At 39.9% G+C, this 15,669-nt stretch overlaps 1 protein-coding gene across 1 annotated transcript; it reads right to left on the bottom strand.

Annotated features, from left to right (window-relative positions):
- Positions 1 to 11,921: 11,921 nt before the first annotated feature.
- Ubqln3 (ubiquilin 3) lies at positions 11,922 to 13,958 on the bottom strand. Its single transcript, XM_047519138.1, has one exon. The coding sequence runs from the start codon at positions 13,956 to 13,958 to the stop codon at positions 11,922 to 11,924; it is 2,037 nt and encodes a 678-aa protein (XP_047375094.1).
- Positions 13,959 to 15,669: the final 1,711 nt, after the last annotated feature.

The following is a 15,669-nucleotide window of genomic DNA, read 5'->3' as shown; positions in this document are numbered from 1 at the left end:
GAAGGGCAGAGGTCTCTACAACCTGCTTGAGGTTAGGCTTTCTTTATGATGTGACTTTAACAGCAACAGAAAAATAATTAGGTGTCTTGTCTAGAGTATGTTTCCCACCAGCTTGTGCCACTATTGAAAATACTACCAGTGCCATTTGATGAATATGGCTGAGTAGGAAAGTCACTGATCTAAGCATTAGCTTAGGAAGTACTGATTCTAGTCACTAAATTACTATCTACCAATGACCATGGCCCAGCCAGGTTCTCAAGTCCTTGTTTCTGTATCAATGGAATGGTAATATGTATCATTAGCCCACAGAACCTCACAGAGATCAGTAGGCAGCTTGCACTCTGAAGCCCTTCAGCGTTGAAGGAATCCATCTACATGTTTCTAAAGACACCTTCATGTCCCCCAAGAACTTGTAAGCAACGTTGCTCTCGGAGCAATAAACTAGGATCCCAACTCAGAGGATCAGAGCTGAGACAAGAGAAATCATAGGAAAGTAACAGTAAGAATCTGGGTCAGTATGACTTAACAATTATTAGATTTAAGATAAGATATTTACCGAGGATACTTGTCAGTTGGGAGGAGACATAGTTCAGCTGTAAAAGCAGAAAACTGAGTCTCTAAGGCATTGTTTGGATCATGCCAGGCAAAGTCAAGTCTAATTCCTACAGAAACTATTGGTGACAGTGAAGATGAATACATCAGGCTATCTTAGGTTGGTAGCATTAACTCTCACTATTATGTACCCAACCCTTTTCCTGATTCTGAAATTTGAAGGACTACAAAATCAAAATTTGGTTGCCTAGAATGCCACCTGCAAAAGATCCTGCTGGGTGTAGGTAACATGAGCATTGAGATCCTTCTGCATGATGTACCATATATTAATCTATGTTCTTAAACAGTGATTTGTTTTTGTTTGTTTGTTTGTTTGTTGATACTGGGAATTGAAGCCAGGGGCATTTTACCACTGAACTAAATCCCCAGCACTTTTTTTTTTTTTTTTTTCTAATTTTAAGACAGAGTCTCCAGAGTCACTAGGATGACAGGCATGCACTGCAGGCAAACACTGATCTGTTGGAATCGGCATCTCCATTGTCCAAGCAATATCAAGATGAGGTAAGTTGTAAGCTCTGAGTTTAAAACGACTTCCCACTCAGGAATTTTTGTAATGCCTCATGGCTGGCTGACACCCAGTCAGGTTACTGGGCTTCTCCTGATAATACCCAGACCTCCAAACAGCTTTTACCCTGACAAGTATTAGAAGCACACCAAGTTGCTTGGGGGATTCCATTTTGGTTGCCCCCCAGGAGAAGCAGATGTTTTAATCAATGGTTCTGACTATCCCTTAGGAATTAAATTAATGTGCAGCAGGGGTTTCAAGTATCAAGAACCACCTTTTCATATCTGGTGTTTCCAGGGGATTTTCCCCTCCTAGACCTGAGGTAAACCAACCCTTGTTCTCCTCTTCTAGAGGTTCTATTGTCAGTGTTTGAAGACCTCGATAGGAGCAAGTTTTCAGAGGGAAATCGAGAGTACTCTTTAGAACCAAATTTAGTTTGAGGTCCCTGTTAGAGTTCAATAGGATGACAAGTCTAGATTCGTGTGCATGTCAAAGCAGGAGATGCAGACCTGCTGTTCCTCAGCATGCATGGTGTTATTGGAAGCCATGGAAGCAGCTCATCTAGGACAACTGCAGACGGGAAAAACAGTGTGGGACCCAGAACTGACCCATGTGCATGACTGTTTAGTTTTATAGAAATACAATTACTCTTTGGGTCAAAGAACAATCAAAGTTTTAAATTTATCTGACGATTTAAAGTGCTAGAGAGGTATCAGGGCCAATTTTTCATATGAAGAATTTAAGATTTATTTCAGAAGGTCAAGAGATTTAACAATGGTTTCATATTAATACAGCACTTTCTGTACGCAAAAGTTGCATTCCATTTTAGAAATTTAGTCCCTAGGAGACTTGCAACCTACCAGTTTTGTATTAATCAGCTTTCTGTCACTTAGACAAATACCTGAGGTTACTTATAAGAAAGAAAAATTTTATTTTGTGTCATGGTTTCAGAAGTTTTAGTACCCTGTCAGCTGATTCCTTCACTTTTGAGCCTGTGGCAAAGAAGAACATCATAGTAGGGAGCATATGGTGAAGCGAAGTTGCTCAGCTCATGGTGACTGGAAAGTAAAGAGAGAAAGGAAAACAGGTCAGGGTCCAAATATCTCCTGCAAGGGCCCATCCCCAGTGACCTCACTTCCTTCTACCAGGTCCCACCTCTTAAATGTTCCACCAGCTCCCAAAAAGAACACTGGCTCTGGATCAATCCTTCAACACGAGCCATGGGGGACACTTAAGATGCAAACCAAAACAACTTTCTTTGTAAGTTTAGGCTCAAGTGTGTCCCATGTCATATGAGCAGCCTTAAGGGATTCTTTTAAAATGGGGGAAGGAGAATGGTTATCTTGTGGTTGAGGCAACTGCCTGGAGACACTGGGTTCCCACCTGCCCTCCTTTCTTCTTATCAACCCGAGACAGAAACTAAATACCACAGTTTGAAGAGCTAAAATGGGGGGTGGAGGAGAAGTAGGGTGTGGGAATGGGAAAAGGAGAATATCTAATATCTACTGCTTTAGGTGGCTACATGTCCAAAAGAAAAAAAAAAAAAAGAAACTTAACATACATCCCTAGCAGGTACAGATGCTTGAGGTGTAGCAAGCATAATATAAAATAAACTACATACACATATACATTTTAATATACACATGTCATAAATTGATAAATTATATACATAAGTACAATAACCAATAACTAAACTAAAACTAAGTTTTAAAAACTGAAAAAAATAGTCATATCTAAAAGTAAAATATTTACTGATTAGTGATGAATAAAATTTATAGGGTTAATAACATTAGGTTTTGGGTAGGAAGCCTTGGTGTATAGATAAAAGGGCCAAAATTATGGTTATAGTAATCCAGCATAAGGCGTTCATTAATATTTTCCAGAATTAAGAACAGGCAATAGAATAGAGGAAAGAGAATGGGGGACCAAGGAGAGGAAGGAAAGAGGAAGTAATGGGGATGGAAATGAAGCAAATTATATTCCATGCTTATATAATCAATTATAATGAACCCTGCTATTATGCATATATAATGCACTGATAAAAACATAAACAAACAGGTAAAATTTGGCTATCCAATGGAGAAGGAATGTACATGATCCCCCTTCATTGTTAGGTTTTTTTATGTTTTAATCCTTGAAGTCCCTATTGTAGTTTACATTGAACCAAATTAATTATTTTAACTGAGGATTCATGGAGTTTCATCTTATCAATCCAACTTCGTAAGTGCCAGGGCTTATTTTATTTTTTTATTAATTTTTTTATTTGTTCTAATTAGTTATATGTGATAGTACAATGCATTTATGCATTTTCATAAATCATGCATAAATAGAGTATAATTTCTCATTTTTCTGATTGTAAATGTTGGATCACATCAGTCATGCAGTCATATATGTACATGAGGTAATACTGTTTCACTCTACTGTCCTTCCTGCCCCCATATCCCTTCCCCTCCCTTCACTAGAGTTACTTATTTTATTTTTATTATTTATTATTTAGATTATCAATGCACAATATACAATATATAGGGACAATGGATATTATAAGAAAGGAAAATTTAGACAAGGCTGGAGTTAAAGTGAAGCTATTATGGTTTAGATGAGATGTCTCCCAAAAGTTCATGTGTGAGGCAATGTAAGGAAGTTTAGAGATGAAATGATTGGGTTATCCACTTAAATGGATTAACTGAGTGGTAACTATGAACAGACAGGTACATTGTGATTGGAGGTGGGTCAGTGGGGGCATGTCTTTGTGTTTAGATTTTCTTCATGGTGAACAGAATTCTCTGTGCTTCCTAGTTGCCATATCCTGAGCTACTTCCCTCTGCCATGCCTTTCACCTTGATGTTCTGCCTCACTTCTAGGCCAAAGTAATGAAGGTGGCCATCTATGGACTGAGACCTCTGAAATGTGAGCCCCAAATAAAATTTTGTCCTCTAATTTAAAAAAGAAACAAAAAACTTTTATTTGTTGTTTTTATACATGGAATTTATCTTATTCTAATTAGGATCACAGTTTTGTGGATGTACATGATGTTGCGATTCACTGTGGTGTATTCATATAGGTACATAGGAAAGTTATGTCAGATTCATTTCGCTGTCCTTCCCATTTCTATGCTCTTTCCTTCCCTTCTCTCTCCTTTGTCTAATCTACTGAACTTCTATTCTTCCTCAACCCCTTGCCCTTGTTGTGTGTTAGTATCCACATATCAGAGAGAACACTCGTCCTTTGGTTTCTTGGGATTGGATTGTTTCACTTATCATGATAGTCTCCAGATCCATTTACCAGCAAATGTCATAAAGTCATTCTTCTTTATGACTGAGTAATGTTCCATTATGTACATAAACAACATTTTCTTTATCTATTCATCTGTTGATGCACACCTAGTTTCTTTCCATAGCTTAGTTATTGTGAATTTGTGCTGCTATAAACGTTAATGTGGCTGCATCACTGTAGTATACTGATTTTAGCTCCTTTAAATATATACTGAAGTGTGGTATAACTGGATCAAATGGTAGTTCCATTCCTAAGTCTTTGAAGAATCTCCATACTACTTTCCAGAGTGGTTACAGCAATATATGAGTGTACCCTTTTCTCTACATTGTTGCCAATCTGCATTGTTCCTTGTATTCTTGATAATTACCATTCTGATTAGAGTGAGGTGAAATCTCAGTGTAGTCTTAATTTTCATTCCTCTAATTGCTAGACATGTTGAATATTTTTTCATCTAGTTGTTGACTGTTCATATTTCTTCTTTCAAAAAGTGTCTTTAGTTCCTTTGCCCATTTCTTGATTCGATTGTTTTTATGGTGTTAAGTTTTTTGAATTCTTTGTATATTCTGGAGAGTAGGTGCAGGTAGCAAAGATTTTCTCCCATTCTGTAGGCTCTCTCTTCACATACTTGAGGATGTAGTGTAGATCACCCTCTGGATTAGTCTGACCGTGTCCTCAACCTCTGATTTCTTCATACCATAAGACACCATGGTACCACCTGAAATGTGGGTTCTCTTAGTCCCCCTCTCTGATTTGCCCATAGTGGATCAGTTCTGGTGGCCTCTGGCACTGGCAGAGGGTTTTCTTATTTTATCATATCCAAACTTCTGAGTTCCCAAACTCTCCTGAGAGTCCAATATTAAATCCCAATAAAATCCCTCTTTTCACTCCCCTTACTGAGAAGCTATTTACCCACATTCCTGGTCTCATGCCATGGAGCACTTAGAAAGCAACCTCCTCTACTCCGCCATCTTCCTCTGCCTGCTCTCCCTCCTCTAAAATTATTCTTGTCAGGTCTCTTGTCAGTAATGAAAAAACTGACTAAAACAGAGGCATTCCTCGTTTTATTCTATTTTATATTTAGTTACCCATTTATAAGGTTTAAATTTGGTAGAATTCCCAAATATAACTATAACTCAAACTCCATTTTGACTAAATGCATAAAGTTGTGTGAGTTACTGCATTTTATCATGTTAAAGTTAACTCTGCACCTTTGTGCCAAGTTAAGAAGCATAAAAACTGCCCTTTTACCTTTTATTATATTTTTAGTTGTTGATGAAACCCTATTCATTTATTTATTTCTATGCGGTTTCATTATGTAAATTCTTTAGTATATAAATTCGGTATAAAAATATTTGGTTTCTGATTGTATCAAATTATGAAACTCTGTTTCCCCCACAATCTTCCCCCAGTTAATTTCACAACCAAGCCAGCTATAATCAGAACAAAATTGCAAATTTGTCATTCATTCATTCCTCTCTCCTTTGTGACAAGATTATCATTCAGCCAGTTGTTCATGTTCAAAAGTAGGAATCATCCCTTGCTTCCTCTCTTTTCCTTGTGTTTCTCATATCTAATTTATCAGCAAGTCTAAAATGCCCTGAATCTGACCATTTCAATATGGAGAGTGCTGTCAGTACAGCAATAGCCTCCAACCCTGCTTCCCACTACTTCCTCTCTTGTTTTACATCATTAGATCCTACAAAAGCCAATATCTTTTAAAAATATAAATCAGTTCCCCTCATCTCTTTACCCCAAACCACAAAGGTTTTCTGACTTGACTTGAATTAAATATATATACCTGAATTAAATATTTATTAAATATAAATTCCTTACCAAGTTTAAAGGTCCCATGTTTTGGCCCGGCCTGTGTCCCCGATCCCATCTCCCTGCTCCAGCCACAGCAGCATTCTCATGTTTCTGGGAACACCGTGAGCTCATTACTGCTTGTTAATCAATGTCTGAGAACTTTTGCTCCTGAACTTCACTCAGCTAACTCCCTTTGTTCATCACATTTTAGTTTAAATGCTCTCCTCTTTAGTTGTGTTCTTCCTAATTACCACCATGAAAAGTCCACCTGCCAATTTCTGCTTCCTTACCCTGTTTCTTCTTAGCTCCCCTTTGCCTGAAGGAATATTATTTGATAGTGATAAGTCGCCTGTCCCATCTTTCTGGGTTCCATGAAAGTGGTCTGGAACATCTCTATCTCCCAGCACCAAGAATAGACCTTGGTATAGAGAGGATGTTCAATTAATATTAACTGGATGTATAAATGAATAATCAATTTCTTCCTTTCCTTACACATTCAATTTTATTAAAAATTTCAGAAATCCTATCTGCAAAATTATTATTTTTTTTTTTTACAGAATGCGTTTTGATTCATTGCACACAAATGGGGTATGACCTTTCATTTCTATGGTTGTATACAATGGAGATTCATACCATTTGTGTAATCATACATGTACATAGGGTAATGATATTTGTCTCATTCTACTATCTTTCTTTACTCTGCCCCCTACCCTCCCTTCTTTTCCCTCTACACAATTTAACATTCCTTCATTCTTCCCTTACCTCCTCCACCCCTCCCCATTATGTATCAGCATCCACTTATCAGAGAAAACATTCAGCCTTTGGTTTCTTGGGATTGGTTTGTTTCACTTAGCATGACATTCTCCAACTCCATCCATTTACCTGCAAATGGCATAATTTTATTCTTCTTTATGACTGAATAATATTCCATTGAACAGATACATCAGTTTTTTTTTTTTTTTTTTTTTTTTTATCCATTCATCTATTGAAGGGCATCTAGGTTGGTTCCACAATCTAGCTATTGTGAATTGAGTTGTTATAAACATTGATGTGGCTGCGTTACTGTAGTATGCTAATTTTACATCCTTTGGGTATAAACTGAGGAGTGGGATAACTGGGTCAAAAGATGGGTCCATTCCAAGTTTTCTGAGGCATCCTCATACTGCTTTCCAGAGTGACTGCACAATTGCACAATATGCTCTTAATCACCCACTTCTAATTCACTTCTTTAGTTGAGAAGCTTAGACTAAGCCAATGTTAAGTCTACATTTCTCCTGAAATACTGCTGGGGTCTTCTGAGTTGACTCTGCTTCTACTCTTAACACCTGCTGTTCATTCTCCACCCAAGATGAAAAGGAATGCCACGCTCCTTGCATGAGTGACCAAGCTCTCCTGGACTTGCATTCACAGGTCTTTCCCTTTTCACTCTCCCTATCCCCTCTGCACTGTAGAAACACTGATTTTCTTTAGTAATTTCTCAAATATATGCAGCTCTATCTAAACTCAGGTTTCCTTTTATACTTTTCTTTTGCATGAAACATGCTTCCCCTGGCTCTTTAAGTGCCCCTAACATTGCCATGCATGAGTTACTCATCTGTAAAATATATGTAATAATAGTGTAGGGTTATAGTAAGAATTAAATGAGTTAATATATGTAAATGTGGTACAATAGTGCCTGGTTCTTAGTGAGTATTCCATAAGAGTTAACTATTACTTCTGAGGTCTATCAACTCCCCTAAATCGTAAATTTCTTAGAGCATATCTTTCTGCTAACCATTGTATTCCAGGCACCAAAGCACAGTTTCTGACATATAATAAGTATTCAGAAAATATTTAAGTAATGAATTGAAAAAGGCTGCTTAATAACTTAGAAAGTTTCATGATGCATTACCAAGCTAAAAGGGCAGATTTATTAAACTATGTGGGAAGACAAACATCATTGTATTAGTGCTAACAGGTAGTGGAATTATTTTTTTCTTATATTCTTATTTTACTTATGTATATTATCTACAATTGACATTTACAAAAATAAGTATTAGAAGAATAGAGACTCAGCTTTTATCAAAGATGCATTCATTGCTTGCATAAGAATCAGCACAATGTCTACCTGTATTAAGGATTCATACTATAACTGGAGACAGGATAATTTCACCACAGCAGCAATACCATTAAGAATAGATAGTGGAAAAAACTCTATTTAAAATAAGAATTAAAATGTAGTGTTTAAATAAGCCCAAATATGTCAGACTTCAATGAAGAACCCATAATGCTTTACAGAGAACAAATGAAACCTGAATAGAAGGAAACATTCTTTATTCTAAGAGAAAAGATGGTCTATTGTAAATTTCTCAATTTTCTTCTAATTTATAAGTGTAATGGGAAGCCAATCAAAAGCTCATTGGATCTTTTCTGAAATCTGATATTCCTTATGAGGTGTATTTGGAAAAATAAACACACAAAATAAGTTAATGGTGTTTCACAAAAAAATAATGAGTTAAGCATTGGGTCTTTGTCATTAAATATTTTAATGTTATAATACTAATATATGAAATAAAAAGCAAAGCAGCAGAAATACACATACACATATATGTAGGATACGATAAAGAAGGTATTTCGACCCATTGTAGATATTTGCAAGAGTCAGGGGTCCAAAAATTCCAGTTAAATGCCACAAATCCTGTCCTGCATCACTTTTGGGGGGATAAGAATTGAAGCATAGACTAATTTGTTTTGGTACCACTGTAAACAGTACAAGCTTTGGAAATGAGAAGTCCTGGCTCTAATATGAAGAATCTTTATAACTTTAAGCAAAGTATTTCCCTTTATCATATGCTTCAACTTGCCTCTTGGTAAATTAGGTATAATAATACTAACTGCACTAAAGGACTGTTATATGAAATCTGACTTAAAGTGTTTGGAACAGAGCCTTACATATAACTGCTAACTGCTATTAAAATTAAATTTAAGTAGCAAGAATTTAAAATATCTAGAAAAATATGGGCATACGTGTATGATGGAAATATTAGAACTTGCTTAAAAAGGAAAGAAAATGGTTGCAATTTCTATTAATCTGATACTACCTTTCTCTTAAACTGCAGTCTGCCTCCCTAGCTATTTGTGACACAGATTAACAATGTAGATTGAACCAGTCTCTTTTGGGGGGGGGGTGCGTGTGCACGTGGGTGCATGTGTTTACTTCCTAGCATATTTCTTGTTCTGAAGAAAGGGTGAGATTTCTTTGGAAGGATCCAGGCACTAGGCTCAGTATGACCAAAGCTCTCTGAGACTGTCTTCTCTTCTGCACCTATACAACTCCCGTGCCAAGGCCAGATACTTGATCTTGGACCTCTGCTGATAGTGCTAGAGTTTGAGCAGGAACAACAGACAGGAAGTCCCAGTAACTGGCACTTTGAGCAACATCAGCCTGCAGGGATCTCCTCTCCTCAAAATTCCAATAGTCTTTATTCTTCCAGACACAAGTTCTGGTCCTGTGGCATTGTCTACTTGATTTCTATTTACCCAGTCTCCACAACCACTTGGATGTCAGTGGTGGGGGTGTGGTGAGAAAGGATGGTTGGATTTGATCAGCACGCACTGTTTGCAGATACGGAAATATCTCACTGAACTCCATTAATATGTTCACTTAATATGTGTTAATATTTTTAAAGAGGATATGACAAAAGAAAAATCCACTAAATTAACACTTTCCTCCCTGGCCAGGACTTTTCAGACCTAGCCTACCTGCAGTAGATCCTGGAAAGCTGTCCTTAATGTCACATGAGACTTCAGGCTTCGGACCCAAATTGAAGTCAGGTAAGAGCAACAACACTTCTTTCCATAAAGTTTTCTCAGATCTACTTGGCCTTCCAAAGATGGAAATTATAGGTGGCATTGTACATCTTCCCCAGTTAGACACAGCCCCAAAGGAAAGGCAAGACTTTCCTCTTCTTTTCCCCAAGATACAGTTCTTTTGGTTGGAACAAGAATTTCCACTTTGATGCAAAACAGTGGGAAATGAGAACTTAAAGGTTTTTCACCGTGCCTAGAAATTGAAACCTAAATCACTGGGATAAATTCATCCCAAAAATTTGTCTCATTTCCTTTAAGCCACATGCCAGAAGCTCAAAGGCAGACAGGCTTGTCTAAATACCCGGCGCTCCAGGGGAAGATTGTTGCTTTCAGTTTATGGAAGGATGACACAACAGGACTCTGATACTTGAACACACACCCCAGCCACTTTAACTATAATGGTACACTCCATCAAGGACACTTTTCCTTCTATAACACAGCAACACAGCATAAATACTTATGCTTACAGTGTTTTAAATCTTTTATCAGACTGTGTTTTGTACATAGATGTGTAAATGTGTGTATAAAATATGCCCATGGGAAAGCATATTTATAGATATATATATATATTGTGCTTTTATGCACTTCTCAATAATTTGTGTTCTCTGGCATATTATGTGGAAAGCATTGTTCACTTGATTTGTTATAAAACTTTTACCATAAAAGTACTTGGACAATGGGAAGTATTTCTGAATATGAAAAATAACTTAGGTGCCAGAGGAACCTCCTATGTTAGTACCTCCTACTCAGTGTCTTTGTACTTATGGTTCCTCTCTTCAGTCCCCCTTCAAAGATTTCCTACTTCCCCCTCACCACTTTGTCAAGGTTGGCCCCAAGTACACACTCAGAGTGGCTTTTTCTATTGTCCGAGTCTAAACTAACAACAAGCCCATTAGGGTTATTTTACAGCTCTTCATCTTTTTATCACAATCTGTATTGATGAATAATGAATACTTCTCATATATTGTTAGAACAGTTCCTACTATAATCCCATAAACTTGTGAGGGCAAGATTGTGTCTCTTTTATGCACAGTGAATTCCTAATAGCTAGCAGATACTATGCACATGGTGTGTACTTGATTTTTTGAGCTAGAAGTTGCAAGAAATCCAGTCTCGGAATATGACTGCAAAAGACATATAAACTAGGTGAGATTCACTAAAAGAATTCAGCTTGAATCCTCACTGCTCTCCCTCTGTGCACTCAGGGATCAGAATCAAATCCTGAAAGTGACAGCCATCTGTGGCATAGTCTTCGGGGATAGGGAATATAGTAAACTACATTAATTCTTCTACCAAGTGGTGGTTTGGACCCCTAAAATACAGACGACATGGTAATGGCAACTACTACAGGACATAGAATCTGGAAGACTTCTGGAAGGACACCAGGAAAGCCTCAGGACTCAGTCTTCAGAGGGTTGCAACAATATCCCCTCCTCTGTCTCCATGCCTGACTCTTCTAAATTCAAACATTGTACTTTCTTTCCTCTCTAAGACCTTCCATTCATAGAGACAGCACTTATTGCTAGTTCTTTTCCCACATGCTCCCCTTTATTCATCTCCCACAAGAATCAGACTCAAACAGTGGCTAACACTGGAGATTGGATGTAATTGCATCTCAAGACAGGGATACACTGAGCTCAGATGGGGGCCCCATGGTAGTCCAGTGATGCGGGGGTTGGGTCACACACAGTTCCCCCACCCTATTTCTGGCTCTTAATCTTCCTCATCAAATCTGGAACAACACTGTCTCCACAGTAAAGGGCATCATAGTAAATTTGGTTTATAGTGCAGTTGTATTCAAGAATGGGAGAGCTAGGGTAATAGGATATGGGGAAAAGGCACAGAGGGAATGATATGGTCTGAACGACTAGGACTCCTACGACTGCCTCAGCTTCTCCACAGCAGCATCTACATCACCCCCTGTGGCAATGAGGGCCTGAAGATTGGCTTCAGGGTTCAGAAAGCCCATGGCCCGCAGTTGCTCCAGTTGAGCCCGGAAGTGAGCCTCAGGCTGTAGCTGTTGGGGACTGGCACTAGCTAAGGCTTGCAACATCTGGAGAAAGGGAGTGGAATGGAAACCTAGCTCTGCAGAACCCTGTGCTGGGGAAACCTGAGGAGCTGGAGCTGGGCGGGCATCCTCAGACATAAAACCACCTTCTCTAGACTCTGTCCCTCCTGCCACACCACCCAGCCCTGCTAGGCAAGGCATGAACCAGAGCAGGAGACGAGGCGCTTCAGTAGCCAGGATCTGCAAACCCTGCTCAATCTGCAGCAGGGCTTGCATGGCACGAGGGTTTGCCATGGCTGCCTGAAGGTGCAGCAAGAGAGGTAGCTGCTGATGTATCTCATCCTGCAAATGGGGGACCTGATTCATGCCAGCAGGCCTCAGAGATCTTGGATATCCTGGTGGTGGTATCCAGGGAGGCTCAGGGACTCCAGCAGTGGTTGCCACAGGGGAAGGTGATGAAGGAACAAATGGAGCCCTGTTGGCAGAATCACCAAGCCCAGAGACAAGATCAGGCATGTTGGTGCTGTGGTCAGTAGAATCCTTCCCTGTACGGTCTTGGCCTCTACCTTGTCCAGTACTGCTCTCTGAGGGGTATCTCAAGAAAGCTGGACAAGAGGACTTTCCCTTAATTGTTACTGACTCTTTAGGAAGAGGCTGACCTGACCCAGGTTCCTGGGATGAGGGGGAAGTTGGAGGAATTCTGTTTCCTGGTGGAGGAGGTTCCTGGCTTGGACTTAGGGTAGGTGCAGTTCCCTGAAGGTACATTCCCAGGGACTGGGGGGTCTCATGTAATTGCTGGAGATAATCATAGAGCCCTATGTTACCCAGAAAGTTTGGGACCCTATTTCTAATTTCAGATGTATCCTGGTCTCCAGACTGCCTTCCTCTCCTGACCCCTGAACTTCCATATGTGGAAGTCCAGGGATTGGGAAGAGGGTCACAATTCTCTGTCCTTGAAGGTTGGTTACTGCTGCTGGTGGAATTAGTAGTTGTGGTTGTGGCAAAAGGGTTTCCACCAAACTGCTCCTGTACTGCATTAAGCATTGGGTCCATAATATCTGTGTACATGGTGCGAAGCACATTGTAGCCACCAGGGATGCTCTCCAGGTTGCTGAGTGCCCTATCCTGGCTACGCATCATCTCTTGCATCATGGCAGGGTTACGAAGAAACTCCAGCGTCTGCCGCATGATTTCAGGGTTGTTAAGAATATGCCCAATCTCAGGATTGTGCTGGATTAGCTGCTGCATATGAGGATTGTCAAGAACCAGCTGGCGCACCAGGCCCGTGTTGGACAGCAGACCCTGGATGAAGGGGTCATCAATTAGCTGAGCCACAAACTCAGGCACTGATACGTGCTGCCACATCAGTGAGTTTGGCTGGTCAGGGAAGCTACCAGAGGTCAGACCCAGCCCGTTGAGACCTGCAAGGACACCTAAACTGAAGGTGGGTGGCCCATCTGTGGGATAAATGGAGCTTGACTGAGGGAGTGATCCAGGACTTGGGCCTGGGGTAGGGACTGAAGCAGCTGGGCACTCAGAGCCCATGGCTCGGCGCTGCATCTTGATGACGAGGTGAACGGTGAGGCCATCTCGCACTCCACACTGTGCCAATGAATCAGGGTCCTTGAGGATTTTTCCAGCAAAGATTAGGACCAGCTGATCAGGGTGGGCCTTAAAGCGCTGAGATATCTCCTCCTTCAACTGCTGGATGGTGCATGTGTCTGTAACTGAGAAATCCTCCTTGTCCTTGGGCGTCTTCACCGTCACCTTGATGAGGTGGGGATCCTGGACTGGTGCTGGGCTACCCTGTGGCAGAGCCTCTCCACTTTTGGCCATGGTTGGCAGCAGGAGTCCCAGGTCTGTGGGGACACAGCTGGGGGAATGGGAATGGAAGACCAAGATCATCCTTTCAGGCAGTGATGAAAGTGGGAAAGGTGAGGATGAAGAGGGTCTTGGGTCTCAGGGTAGGGGAAGCTGTGGGGTGTACATGGAAGGGGCCATGAGGTTTCTGGGAAAGGATGCTTTTGGAGGAATATGAGATTAAGAGATGTTGGGGTCAGGGAAGGTAAATCTGGGACCCTGGGGAAAAGGTCATCTGTTGATGAATGATGGGGCAAAAGAAGGAAGAAGGGCCGGGTGTGGGAAACATACCAATCAGCTGTGGCCCCGTCCTTCTTCTTATGCAGGGCTCCAAACCGCCCTCATCTTGCTTCACAGCCACCCCTGAGACCCTCTGGGCCGGAACCTACTCCATCAGGTCACCTCTGTGACCTCAGGACTGACATCATAACCTCACACAATGGATTCTGAAGACTCCTCCAAGGTGCTCTCCATCCCGGGGAATTTCTAACTCTCTCCTTAACCTCTTTTATTTCCTTTGCCCCAGTTGCTCTTTTCACAGTGAGGTCCCTATGCTGCCCATTCTCTCCCAGGCCAAGAGCCCTGCTTCCACACAACCTCATATGTGTTACATAGAGACTTGAACTAGGATTGGGCGATTACAAAAATTTCTTCAGTTCAACAAAATTCAGCTTCTTCCTATTTGAGGGGCTTCTTCCTGGCATCCTATGTCCCTGTTTTCTGTCTAATTCAACATTAACCTTGAATTCTTTCTACATTTTCAAAGTATCGATTTGGTGATGGATGAAATTGGGATTATGAGAGAGGTGTCGAGGATGACTTGAGGTTTTTTTTGTTTTTTTTTTTTTAAATATCTCCCAGAGAAACTCCAAGAATGAACTAGATATTTATTGAGATAAATACAAATAAGCAGGTTGTTAAGCAGAAAAGCAACATGTTATAAAACATATATACGTATAAATGTGTGTATGCACATATATGTATAATATGTCTCTATTTTATCTAAACGGAGATGTAGGAAGGTAGCTGAATATTTTAAGACTGGAGTTCATAAGCATTTAGAGAGTGCTTAAAATCATCCTTTGGCTAAGATTAGCTAGTTAATGATCATAGAATTAAAAAAGGATAAAGATTTTAAAAACTTGGTCTTGTGGCTCTACACCATTCAGAAGTCTGAAGAATTCACACACACATACACACACACACACACACACACACACACACACAAAAGTTGAGAGGAAATAAAACCATAAGGTGGGAGGGAGAGGAGGGGGATAGGCAAAGCAAAGACAGTAGAATGAATCTAACAAAATTTTCCCATGTACATATATGAAAATAACAAAGTGAATCCCCCCATCATGTACATCCATGAGAATGGGACTCTAACTAGGATAAGATATATTCCATACTTGTATAATTATATGAAAATGGATTCTGCTGGACTGGGGTTGTAGCTCAGTGGTAGAGTTCTTGCCTAGCACATGTGAGGCACTGGGTTCTAGTCTCAGCACCACATAAAAAAATAAATAAAATAAAGTTATTGTGTCCATCTACAGCTAAAAATATTTTAAAAAATGGATTCTGATGTCATTATAACTAAAAAGAACCAATAAACTTTTAAAAATGAGAAAGAATTATCAAATGAAGAATTTCAAAGAGGAGCAAGTAACCAACTCTATTAAATGATGCTGGTCAGTCAATAGGATGAGGACTGAGAATTGACCACTGAATTTGATTTTAAAAAATCTAAAGATCA

This window comes from Sciurus carolinensis, chromosome 11 (genome assembly GCF_902686445.1).
Source record: "Sciurus carolinensis chromosome 11, mSciCar1.2, whole genome shotgun sequence".
NCBI classification, from domain to species: Eukaryota; Metazoa; Chordata; class Mammalia; order Rodentia; family Sciuridae; genus Sciurus; species Sciurus carolinensis.
This window is presented reverse-complemented; position numbering and strand designations above follow the sequence as displayed.

Coding starts and splice junctions, on each gene's coding strand:
- Ubqln3 (XM_047519138.1), bottom strand. CDS start 13,958: ATGATCTTGGTCTTCCATTCCCATTCCCCCAGCTGTGTCCCCACAGAC.